Source organism: Hetaerina americana, unplaced genomic scaffold (genome assembly GCF_022747635.1).
Source record: "Hetaerina americana unplaced genomic scaffold, ioHetAmer1.1.p SCAF_7, whole genome shotgun sequence".
Taxonomy (NCBI): domain Eukaryota; kingdom Metazoa; phylum Arthropoda; class Insecta; order Odonata; family Calopterygidae; genus Hetaerina; species Hetaerina americana.
Genome location: NW_027287316.1, coordinates 42,891,408 through 42,904,412, shown reverse-complemented (window position 1 = coordinate 42,904,412; position 13,005 = coordinate 42,891,408). Strand labels below are relative to the sequence as shown.

Genomic DNA, 13,005 nt, shown 5'->3' with positions numbered 1-13,005 from the left:
AAAACAGTACCCAAAATAATTGGTTTTTCTATTAAACTTGTTGAACGACACACAGTTGCAAACAAAATGACACACGTTGCATAGTAGTAACAAATTTATTTATGATACACAGATAGCAGTCCTTTCCATGTGCTTTTGTAACTTCCGAAGAACATACATTATTACTCTGGATTTATCTGACGATTAAATGAGGTGACAAAAATGGCATCAATAAAGTGTGGTGCAAACAGAAAACACAGCTTTGAACATTGTCATCAATATGTAGGCACTGTCGCTAGTTTGATATTGCAAAACAGACTGTGTCTGATCTGAAAAAGCAGGACACACTCAAGATATTCACTCTCAAGGTTAATGTTAATACACAGAATATCTACCGGAAGCCTTGGAAAGCACATGCTTCTGGGAAAAAATGTCTTTCCTCAGTACATTCAGCAGTGATCAAGTGAAGTAGGAATCAGTGGCACTGAAATTCAAGATGAAGCGCAAAAACTTGCCAACACTTACATATAGGCAACTTCACTGGAAGTTTCAGCTGGTTTTGGCAATTGAGGAAGAGACATAATTTTTGTCATAAAAGAATTTGAGGAGGTAAAGAGTGTGGATAGTGACATGGTTGAACCATTTATGATTAAATTTTATGCACTGATGGCTGAATATGATTTACCATTATGCCAAATGTATAATGCAGAATTGTCAGAAGGAATAGAAAATTCATTTTTGGAAAAAGACATCAGTACCTAGCTTATAAATTTAGATAAAATAGTCATATAGCACAATGAATTCATTGAGGAATAATGTTATGATAATTATAGAGTTATTATTTGAATTGTTTTAACTCATTACACCATGAAATTGTCAAAAATCAACTTCAACTATTTTGATCTTGGGAAAATTCACTCTCTAATGGCATTTTTCATCAGTCAAAATCTGTTAAGTAACCCAACCTCATTAGTACATAGAATCCTGCTACCTTCAATAAAATAACGCACACATGAGAATATAAGAAAAAATTACTACGCAGGGTTATCCGACAAATCCTGAGTTGACCTGGATTTTGCTCAATCTCCAAAACCTCTCGAGGTTTACTTCACAGGAAAAATATCAGTTCTAACATATGTATTTTAAATGATCTGGTACCTGAAGCACATTTTCTAAAATAACCTTTTTTTGGTATTTCTTTAAGTAATTGTTCTAAATTTAATGCACAAGGAAGAATCAAATTACTGTGTTTCCACAGAATGGAAATTCTACTGCCAACCAGTTCCGCTACACCATGAAGAATTCCCTGAATATTTTGTCAACACTGCTGTTCCTTGAGATGGGCGGTATAAATTTCTCGGTCAATTTCCTCTGTTTTTGCCACTAATTTATCTATGCTGTGCTTTGTGTAACCGTTGATTTTGTGATGGTCGCTATTTCTCTAGTAAGGCCCATGGGTGTTAAGGCTGTAGTCAATGCACAGTGCAGCATGCTGTGAAATTTTTTGGTTTATTATGTGATTGGAAGAGGTCTGAATGACCTACCTGGTCCATGCATGTGGGTTTACGGCAGATAGCAAAACTTAGCCATCTGTTTCTGATTGAGATGCTTAAATTAAGGAAATTTAGGGTTTCATTTTCTTGATTTTCCATTGTGAAATCAATGTTCTCGTTTGGTGAGTAAATACAAATCTACAGTTGTCTTCTTGTTTCTAACCATAGACACAATTTATTGTCTACATAGTGGAACCAATAGTGGACATTTTTCAAGAGGTGGTGTTCACAGTTAAACAATACCATTTCTAAGCTCTATAAGAATATTTCGGACAACAGGTGTGATCCCATCATCAAGTGATTCATTTGTTGGTAAAATTTGCCATTGAACATGAAATAATTGTGGACATTGCACACCTAAATTAGGGCTGTTAATTCATTAATGATATTTTTTGGCGTCTTGGCAACATGCATCTGCCTGGTTCACTGCTTCCTCCTAGGGGACATTTGTGAAAAGATTCTTGATGTCAAATGACACTAGAAAGGCCTTTTTTGGCAGGGAAACTTTATTTAAAGATTTAGCCAGTTCTGTTGAATTTTTGTTGAATGCGGCACGAAGCTCTGATTGCTCCATGAATTTACACACAACCATCCTGGCTAGTAAATACCCTGGGGAGCTGAGGCCAGAAACTACTGGGTGTATGAGGGTGAATGGTTTGTGGATTTTGGGCAAGCCGTAAAACCTGGGAGCCACAGGACACATCTCAATCACTTTTCACTTTTCCCCTCAAATTCTATTCTACGGAAATGCAAAGTTATTTGACTCTTCCTTGTGCATTACACTGAAATTCCAGAAAATATCGGCCTCAAACTATTACTTTAATTCTAAATTCAACCTCAGAGTATTCCCCATAACAACAATTTAAAGAAAAATGCACCCACCTGGAGGTCCTTGTATCATGCATAGCCTTGGTTCAGGTGCTAAACTAACCATCTTCGCCATGGCAACAGCTCTTTTCTGAGACGGGTTAAGGCATTCCTGGAAAATAAAACCAGCATTAATGTTAGCATCTAAGAGACCTAATTCAACCTCACACTTTTATACAATTATAACTTTGAAGACGACTAAGAATAAAAAAATTGATACGTAAGTTTCTATTCAGACTCGGTCAGTTCATTAAGGGTGCAGTATACAGATCCAGACAAATTTAAGAATCTTTTCAAACATTTTTCTATTACGAAAATGAAAAGCTTTACAAATTTTTTGGACTCAATTGTTTGTATGATCATTTTCCACAAATTTATTCAATCTATCCCCCACTTGCTTGAATGACGGCCTCAATTCTCAGTCAGAAGTGTTCGCAGGCCCATTTTAATGCGCCAGAGTCCATATCGGCAAATGTCGTTTCAATAAGGCCTCTCAATGATGAAGCATTTGAATGTCTGACTTGTTGGTGACCCTTTTGACTACCCCCAACACATGGTAGTCCAACAGATTTAAATCTGGGCTATTGGGAGGCCAGAATTCTTTGAACCAAAACATTTCGACGTTGACTGAAAACCAATTTTGGACCAAATGACTCAAACGAGGGGGGACCCAAAAGTAACGGGAATTGGGCTGCGGTGGGGAACGAGAGTGGGGGAAGCCTTTGTTCGGCTGGTCGTATGTCAGGCTCACGCCACCTGCATCAGTATGCACAGCGATGTTGCTGTAACTAGATCGGTCCGTCTATGAGAGCTGTTTCAGTGAAACAACTTTTTTTCATTTCGGCAAAAAACGTGTTGGCGGATTATCAAGAGCAACGCGCTGCAGTGAAAATTTGTTTCCTGTTGGGGAAATCGGCAGCGGAAACTATTTTAATGCCCAAGACTGCATATGGGGAAGCTGCCCTAAGCAAAACCAGAGTGTACAAGTGGTTTACACGTTTTAAAAATGGTGAAATGTCAATTGATCAACTCTGTGCGATGTCTGAAGTGTCATGGAGTTCAATTCAGAGGATTCTATCTGAAGATTTGCACATGAAAAGGGTTACAGCCAAATTTATCCCTTGCCATCTCACTAAAGAGCAAAGGGAGCGTCGAGTTCAGGCATGTTTTGAGCTTCAAAATCAGCTCGAAGAGAACCCTGATTTTTTTTCCAAGGTGATTACTGGTGAAGAATCAGGTGCTATGGATACGATCCTGAAACGAAGCAGCAATCAAGCCAATGGAAGACAGCAGGCTCTCCCCGTCCAAAAAAAGCTCGCCAAGTGAAATCAAAAATCAATACAATGCTCATTTGTTTCTTCAATTGCATAGGTATTGTGCACTCAGAGTTCGTTCCCCCGGGTCAAACTGTCAATCAGAAGTTTTACCTGGAGGTTTTGAAGAGATTGAGGGAGAGAATCCAAAAGAAAAGAGTAGATCTTTGGCACACAGGCAACTGGTACTTCCATCATGATAACGCGCCGCTCATACCGCCCTCTCCATGAGTTTTTGACAATAAACGGCATGGCATTGATCCACCCCACTACTCACCGAATTTAGCTCCCTGTGACTTCTTTTTGTTCCCCACACTCAGAAGGGGCATGAAAGGAAAGTGTTTTGACACTGTGGTGGAGGTAAAATAAATCGTTAACAAGCCTAAAGGACATCCCAATAAATGAATTTCAGAAATGTTTTTAACAATGGAAGCATCATTTGGAGAAGTGCATTGTGGTCAATAGGGAATACTTTGAAGGTAAACAAAAATTAATGTAAATATAATGAGAACTCCAGAAAGAATCTATAAATACATTCCTGTTATTTTTGGGTCCCCCCTAATATGGGCTGGCACACAATCCTGCTGGAAAACATTTAGCCTTCCAGATGACACAATTTCCATACACAGCATCACTACATTTGCTTAACTTCTTTGTTCATATTTTCCCCTTTGTTGAAGAAATGCGGTGGCATGACATCACCATCGCTGGACACAACCCTAGCACCTGAACATTCGCCAGAAATTTTATTCTGGAAACAATGGGGACATCTTCAAGGAAGTGGGCGAGCCAGCTGTCGTTCCTGCAATTGGTTTTAGCATCCTCAGTAAAAATATTTTTGCAAGAAAAAAATTGATTTGTCCAACAGCATTGTTTTTTAAGGAACACAAAAGCAGGCTGCAACATTCAAATCGCTTGGCCCTGCTGGCTTCAGAAAGCATGTCTTATTTTAAGGGTATAAGACTTGTAGGGGAGGTCCTCCTAAATGAATCTTTGCGACAACACAGTCTTTTCCCTCATACAGACAACCCATGACAATTTTTGGATCAATTGCCTTGGATCCTAAACATGAGCTCCTGAGTCTGTTGGATGACATCAAGCATCCTGAAAACGTAGTCTGGCAAGTTTTCCTCGCCCATGCTGCAAAACGGTTGTCATAACTTTTCTGACACATTATATTTTACAGCAACATCATATAACATCAATCTCAGGTATCCAAAGGACCGAATAATATCTGTCACCAGGTGACTAGCGCGTACACTTTCAATAATCGTGGCCCTTCGGTTATACTTCCCACTTATTCTCAGCATTGTGACCGTTTTGAGGTTACAACTGTTCAATATGCACATTGAGCTAATATGGGAGCCAATGGCAACCTCTACATGTGGTATAAAACGGTGGAATTTTGAGATTGAATTTTGTCCGGCCTCACCCTGAAGAACCTTGACCAGGCAGAATGGCTTTTTCTATTCTGATGACCCATAGAGCTCAACTAGTAGGGTCACCTAAGCCAAACAGGTGGAAGGGTAAGAGCCAGACGGAAGGCAGACTGCGCATCTGACCCCAGTAAGGTAGCTATTTTAGTGATGTGCCACATTAAAAACACTATAAAGTGTTAGTGTTAAAAACACCTACAACTACAGGACCTGGCCAGGTAGGCAGTAAGTCATTGCCAGCAGTAGGAGGGACTAAGGTTTCAGAGGGTAGAAATAGAAAAAGAATAGATGGGGATAGCTTAGGACTGGACATACTTAATATGCACATAATGTAAGACTGAAACGGCATTAAGGGATTAAAATTACATAAGACCATGGGGATAGAATAAATCTGCACGGAACTACTTAAGGACCTTAGAAGATGTGGAAGCAAGAGTTTTTAAGTAAGAAATAATGAGCTCTACGGCCTCTCAATTAAATAAGAAAGGGGAAGAAAACTCCAATAGCCGTAAAAATTAGTTGCCAATCTCTCGTCAAACCAGAAAGTTGATCAAACAGACCCCCAACCACCTTTTAGATGCATACGAAAGCATTTTCATACACAAATTTAAAAATGTGGTTGTCAATAACGATAAAGGGCCGATTCCATTCACCCCACTGTATTCCCTTTTGAAATGACTTCTCTAGTTTTTAAAACATATTTCCGTTGGACTATGGTCCAACGGAAATATGTTTTAAACCCCCCCCCCCAATTCCCCTTCATAATCCATTACTCGGATACCTTTCACTTTTGCCCGAATCCCCACCCCCCCCCCTTCCCTTCTCCTTCAATAATTACTCCTTCCCGTTCCACTCAGTCCCTTGGTATCTGTTTCCCCCCCCCCTCCTTCCTCTTCACCAATAATTTTAAAGTACCCCTTCCCTTTTGATCTTCTAACTATTTTGATTGGTCCCCCAACTCCCACAATTTCTATATAAATATGACATTTGTCTCCTGTTGTTTACTTTCAACCTTGTGTTGGAGGTGTTTTCCCTTCGGTTCACTGAAGAGGGCCACTTTGTGGCCGAAACACGCGTGTCCGACGCATTTCCTAGTTGCTCTTTACCTGTGCCCAGATTCTCCCAGAAGTTGGGCCCTTTTGAGTGTGTGAGTGTGTTTCTTGAGTGCTTGTGTGTGTGTGATTGGTCTGTACCAGTCACAAAGCGTGTGCTTGAGAATATCCTGGAATCTTTAACGGGGTCTACTCTACAACCTCGTGAAGGATTCCATCTCCATCTGAAATTCTTTAACAGGGTCTCACAGCCTCGTGAAGGATTTCAGTCAGGATAGTGTGCATGTGGCTGTGTGTTGGTCCCTGACGCGGATTAATTTCCCGTAAACCACCACAGAGGGTATTCTGGTCGAGAGGTTGTGGTTGGTCCCTGACCTGATTCCCGTTAAACCAACACAACAATTGGTCTGACGAGAGATTGGCAACTAATTTTTACGGCTATTGGAGATTTCTTCCCTTTTCTTATTTAAGAGTTTTTAAGGGTGACTGTGTAGAATTTATGCAGGAGGAATGTTGCTGGAAGATTTCATCAGATCAGCATTAGTTCCTAATCCAAAAAAGGGAATGGCAGCCATACAGCCATGTTTTTTCAATATACATACGGAGGAAACGATAAGAAGCATGGAAAGAGCTGGACATAGCATTGAAAGTAAGTGAGTTATTCATAAAATTGTTAAGGTTCGAGAATGATCAAGCTTTGGTTAGTCAGTTAGCCATGGGGTTACAATCACTGCTAAAAAAAATCAGAAAAAGTGATACAGGCATGGGATGTCAATCTAAACTAAGTCAAGGTTGTGAGGGTTTTCAAGGAGTACGGTTAAGTCAAAGGTAAAAATTGGGGGTTAAAAACTAGAAAAGGTAGAACAGTTTACCTATTTTGGAAGGTTTTTGGAGATAGATGGTCAAAGTAGTAGGCACATCAGAAGAAGAATCATGATAGGTAAAGAAGCTCTCCCAACGAGGGAGTTGATGACTGGGACACTAAATAAGAATGCTGAGAAGAGTGAAAACTTTATATGGAGCAGGGTTTTTTATGGCACAGAAACTAAGTCATTGCAGCAAGATGATCGGTATAGATTGGATGCTCCTGAACCATAGTTGTAGAAGAAGATAGAGAAAGTAAAATGGACGGAAAGGAAAACAAATGAAGAAATCCTGCACTTTGGTGCGGGAGGATTTAGGATTGATGGGAGAAATCCAAAGGAAGCAGGAGAGGACGAGGGAGAATATTTTAATAAGGGATGTAATACTGGATGCAATGATGGAAGGTAGAATACATTTGTATTGAGGAAAGGTTTTTAGTAGCTTAGGGTTAGGTTGTCTTGAGGCTAAGAAATGCAGGAATTTTTATTTTATGTCACACAAAACCTACCTTAAACAAGATACTACCATATTAATTTAATATTAATTCAAAGAGACTACAAAATAAATAAAAATGGAATAGGCAATCGGTTACAAAAGCAATTCAGGATCACCTTCATTGAAAGTCTAAAGCTTCAAAAATACACAAAATATTTATGACATCTTGCAACAAGAAGAGAACGAATGCTAATTGTTGCTTTCAAAAAATACATCGCTTTCTGCTATTGAATTTTATTCATTTATGTATCGATTGTCATAGTGATATTTTTGAATAATGCGTTGGAAAACCAGTACAAAAAATTTAGAAATTTTGTGTTTTGCATATTGATTTTCAGTACTTACATTCTCTTTAATCTGAGATAATGTGGAGTTTTACTCCACTCAGGTTGTGTGCTATGCAAATAAGACCTAAGGCATAGTTGCACATAGAACTTTGGTTGAAATACATATCTGATGCAAGCTTAGATACAAGATGGAATCGAGAAGACAGTATATACAAATTTAACATGATGAAGAGCAGTTACTCAGCACATTTATGGCATCTAAATCACAAATAAGCATTATTGCAAAAGTGAAACAATATCTCATTAAAGAATGTACTTACTGTGGATTTCAAACGAAAATGTCCTGGGACCACGGTCTTAACATCCTGCTCCAAAGGATTTAGAATGTGATTCATCAGAGGAGACTTTGGCAACTCAAGCAAGGCATCAAAACTTCTCAATTCAGAAAGAAGGTGGCAAACAACCTTAAAAGAACAGAAAAAATAAACTTCATTAATAGACTAAAATTATTACTAAAGAATAAATTTTTCATTATAATTTTTTCTCAAATGTACTTAAATATGCATTGGATTTTAGTGAATTGTGTCTTACATTTATCCATGAATATAATGAAATTCCTTCTAGCAATAATCATCTTTCTGGCAACTATTCTAATAAAGTCAAGTAAATCCAAGCCTCTTTCATGGATCTCACTATACTCTACTCACTACACTACTGTGAGAGAAAAGATAAATAACTCACAGACAAATTAGCAAATGAACTGAAACATGAAAATGTTAAAATTTTGATGGCAAAGTACATGAATCTCAAATCACTGACAAGACACAAAGTTCTTCTTCCCACCCAAGTCAAATGTAATGGGTTGCCAACCGGTGGCAAGTGAAATGCGTTCAACATATAGTACGCATAAATGTTCTTAGATAGCCAGTCTTCCTTGTTAGCATGCCCATTCTGTCAGGTTCCAGTCTCAACCCATGTACATCATTACTACAATAAGATATTTTAATACCCCTTTGGTGCATTTGACAAAAGACAAATTGAAATTTGCCCATTCATAAGTAGACAATTCATTGGATAAATATTGTAAAAACATTTGTAAAACATTTTTTAAATGATAATTTCTCATATACAATGATCAAAATTATATCAAAGGATACTTCATTACGTAAAGAGTAACAAAAATGGGCATAGTATAGAGATGAAAAGGAATAATCACGTTTTGTCATAAGAATGTCATATTTTGTTTTTCATGCCACCTCAACATGCACCAACATTGATATTTATTTATTTTGAAATTTTTAAGGCAGAGTTATCACAAAAGCGTGGGTAAAAGTATTTTGTGTTATTAGAAGTGAGAAAAGAGTGGTAATATCAATCAGAAAAGAAAAACTTCTTTGAAAAGTGAACAAAAATCCTAATATAATATACATATAGAGCCAGGGAATGTAGCAGCTCTTCTGGCCATTACTATCTTTTAAATTCTTAATTTGGTCATTTAATATAGAACACAATGTTTTTTTCCACTGTTCTTAAAACAGTGGAAAAATTCATTGTCTTCTTCATATAATGGATATGAACTTCCACTAAGTTGAGCCAGAAACCATCAAATGCTTCATTTGGTATTTTTTTAAGTTTATGTTGAATATAAATGCACGGATACTGGAGGGAAATTCCACTGCTTTTACGGTCGTAAAAAGCCCAAGTGATTAAGGCATATGATATTGTACTTGGTGATGTTCTTAGGACATCTGTCAATGCTTAAGTACATTATTTATTATTTTTTAAACTATTTACTCACACTTATTTAAAATTAATACTTCAATTGTTAAGGGCATCAAGTAAACTACTCAATGACAATTATCGAATAAAACACAAAACAAAACGGCATTCACACACACAAGAACATGTAGTAAAATTATTAAACCATTGATTTATAGAGTAACCCATTATTGTCGTTGAGGTAGTGTTCACACAAAATGTGTTATATAAAGTACATATATTCCATAGTATTAACAAAATGACCAGTTTTCCATATGTTATCCAGATGAGCTACAGAATTAACAGAAATATTTCTACACCTTAAAATATCTACCATTAAGTTATGCTACACCTATTATAATGACAATTTGTGTTCATGTGCACAGGGTCCGTACAATAAGTATTGGGACTAGTTACAAAAATCAAAATTATCGCAGTTATCATTCAAAATTCAAACATTCAAAATACATTCCTCCTGCATCAATACACCTGTAGTTCGGCGCTTCTGCCACTCGTCAACAGCCCGCTGGAAGTCAGTTGCCAGAATACTATTGAGAGCCTTTGTCGTCGCCGCTTGAACCGCCTTGATGGAGTTGAACCAATATCCTTTGAGCTCCTTTTGAGCTATCCTTTGAAGTAACAACGTTGTCGAGAAAATCTTTATCTTTCTGGATGCAGTCAGGAGTTTCTTGCGAAATTTCCACCCACGACAGTTTTTGTTCCTCGCTCAAGACTTTCAGCACCAGCTTCGCACACACTTTCCTCATTGCAAGATCCTCTGTTAAAATGGTGTGAATGGTTCCGACTGGAAGACCGGTCTCCTCAAATCCACTCAAAAACTCTTGTGTGGCTCAAGGCATCATCCCCATAAGCCTGTTTAATGAGTTCAAGGGTCTTCGACGCGGATTTCCTGAGCTTAACGCAAAACTTCACAGTGTAGCATTGCTCGACAGTGCGCTCCATGCTGGCGCGACGACACCATAAACAATCACACGCCACAAAAATCCACCTCCTGTCTCAATGCATGCCTGGAGGCAAGTGAACTAAAGTGCGCCTGAGTGGTGGGGGACCTCTCTACCGAGCCGACCGGTTGGACCCCCATCCACCTGGTTGAGGCTACAGCGAACCAGTGACGATACTTATTGTATGGACCCTATATGTATGTTACATTGAGTGTTGTATGTTCAGTATTCCAAGTCCATTCAAAAACATGCTAACAAGATCTCACTGTTTGCTACAAAGGCTTGCATGGAATAGAGAAATTGAAGATACAAATATTCCATAAAATCTTCCATATGGATAGATTGTTTAGGACAACAGTTTCGTCGGCATTGTCGACAGCATCTTCAGATCAAAAGTGGTTGATGCTGATTATACAGCGTCGTGAGCCGACCTGTTCATTGTGATTGGTTAACTCACTCCCGGCAGAGCACACCTGGACAGGTCTTACACACAACATCTACTTACAATAAACTAAACTGGTCACAAAAGGAAGCCATTACTTCCCAAGACTCATTCGTGAAGCGATGGAAAAGAGCCAAAAAGCCAAACAATTTCAACAGGAAAGATAGCTATGCACTTGCCAGCCCCTGGAAATGTTTTAGCCAAAATATATGAATCAGCCAATCACAGTGCACCATCTATCTCAGATAGGAGCCCTATATAAGATGGGCAAAAATCAGCATCAACCAATTTTGACCTGGAGACGCAAACTGAAATGCTGTTGAAACTGTCCTCCTGGAAAATAGACCTATGTAGAAAATATCCTGGAAAATTTTTCATCTCCAAGATCCCACTGTACTTGGTAAAGTGTGCAACCCCTAAGATGTCACGTAAAATAACCCATATAACAATTCGGGGGCGGTTCCAAAAAAATGCCTTAAATTTCTCTGAAAAAGGATTCTTTTGATTTCACAGGAGGTTCATATGAAAACACAAGACAATTGAACACAGTACTGGATAAATTTCTAGCAATAAAGGAATACATACAGGCACATTCAAGCTTGAGACACCTCAGTAAATCCAAAGTTTACAGGTTCACATGCAGCATTGCCAAAACACTCTAGCAGTAGACATGCAAGCATTGTTTGGGACTTGAATCATTCTCACATTCAAAGGGCAACATTGAAGCAAGAAATAATTTCGTTTAAATTAAAAATAAAGTATAATGCATACAAATATTTAGAATCACATATTATAATTGCAGTGTATTGCGCAGACATCTATAATGGATAAAGGTGCAATCTACTTAACAACTGGCAACATGCACAGGAAGGTCGAACTATAATGTAATATATTCATGCAATGCAACTGCAGAACTGTACAACTCAGACCTGCACAAGTTTGTGAACTACAGCAAACACACACTTCCATTAACAGATTTAAAAAATATTTACCTTTAATCTTCCCATTTCCCCAAGACATATTTTTTCCTTCCTTTTCTTGAACTTCAGTGTCATATGAAGTAAACTTGAGTTCTTCTGAATAGGGCCTTTATTAAGATAAAATGCAGAAGTGTTAAATCTAATTTCAACACAACAAACCATATTGCTTGCACATATTTCACTAAGAATATGGCATCTGCTTGGATGAGGAGACATGTTTTGAACTCAAAATTGCTTCTATCACTAAGCTGCCATGATATTTAATGAGATATTGAAGTCTAAACATTAATGAAATTCTATCATCTTCATCAAACCAACTAAAAACCAGTAATATTTTCCTGTTATCAAAAATTAACCATAGACTGCAAATGTGTAACTTTCCATTTCTTGAATTTACATTGAGGTTCTTTGAAAGTTAAGTAACTACCTATTACAGTCATGAAAAAAAATCACACATACCTTGAATTTATTCAACAATCTAAACACAAAAGCCTTCCTCCAAAAATACAAGAAAACCTTAATGCAAATTCACAGATGTTGAAAAATAAAAGAGAAATCCCATTGCAAATTGCATCAATTTTTTTCTTTTTAGAATTTTAAATTGTTTTATTAAAAATTACTATGAACTTGTGATCATTTTATGAAACAATTTTTCAATGCAAATTGGATACATTTTTACCCAAAAATTTTCAAATAAATTTTATATTGAAAATATTGGCAAATATTTTGATTCAACCTTAAATTTTGATTCCACCACATCAAACCTCTAACTCCTAAATAACATAATTGTGTCATTGAATGAAATTCTGAAAATTAAAATATCACGCACTACACAGCAAATAAAACATTAAAATAGGAGGGCAAAAACTAGAGCAGGTAGAACAGTTTACGCATCTTTGAAGTGTTTTGGACAAACACGGTCCAAGTAGTAGGGACGTAAGGAGAAGAACTGCGCTAGGCAAAGAGGCTTTCACAAGGAGGCGGCAGTCGATGACAGGGACGTTGAGTAAGGATGTT

General features: G+C 37.7%; 1 protein-coding gene across 2 annotated transcripts in view; it reads right to left on the bottom strand.

The window, feature by feature from the left end:
- Nucleotides 1-13,005, bottom strand: part of Setx (probable helicase senataxin) — a 64,512-nt gene that overhangs the window by 27,062 nt on the left and 24,445 nt on the right. For both annotated transcript variants that reach the window (XM_071595527.1, XM_071595528.1), the window contains exons 9-11: nucleotides 12,001-12,095; nucleotides 8,167-8,310; nucleotides 2,415-2,511 (exon numbers count right to left, since the gene is read on the bottom strand). In XM_071595527.1, coding sequence (XP_071451628.1) covers nucleotides 2,415-2,511; nucleotides 8,167-8,310; nucleotides 12,001-12,095 — 336 coding nt within the window. The remainder of the gene's footprint in view (nucleotides 1-2,414; nucleotides 2,512-8,166; nucleotides 8,311-12,000; nucleotides 12,096-13,005) is intronic.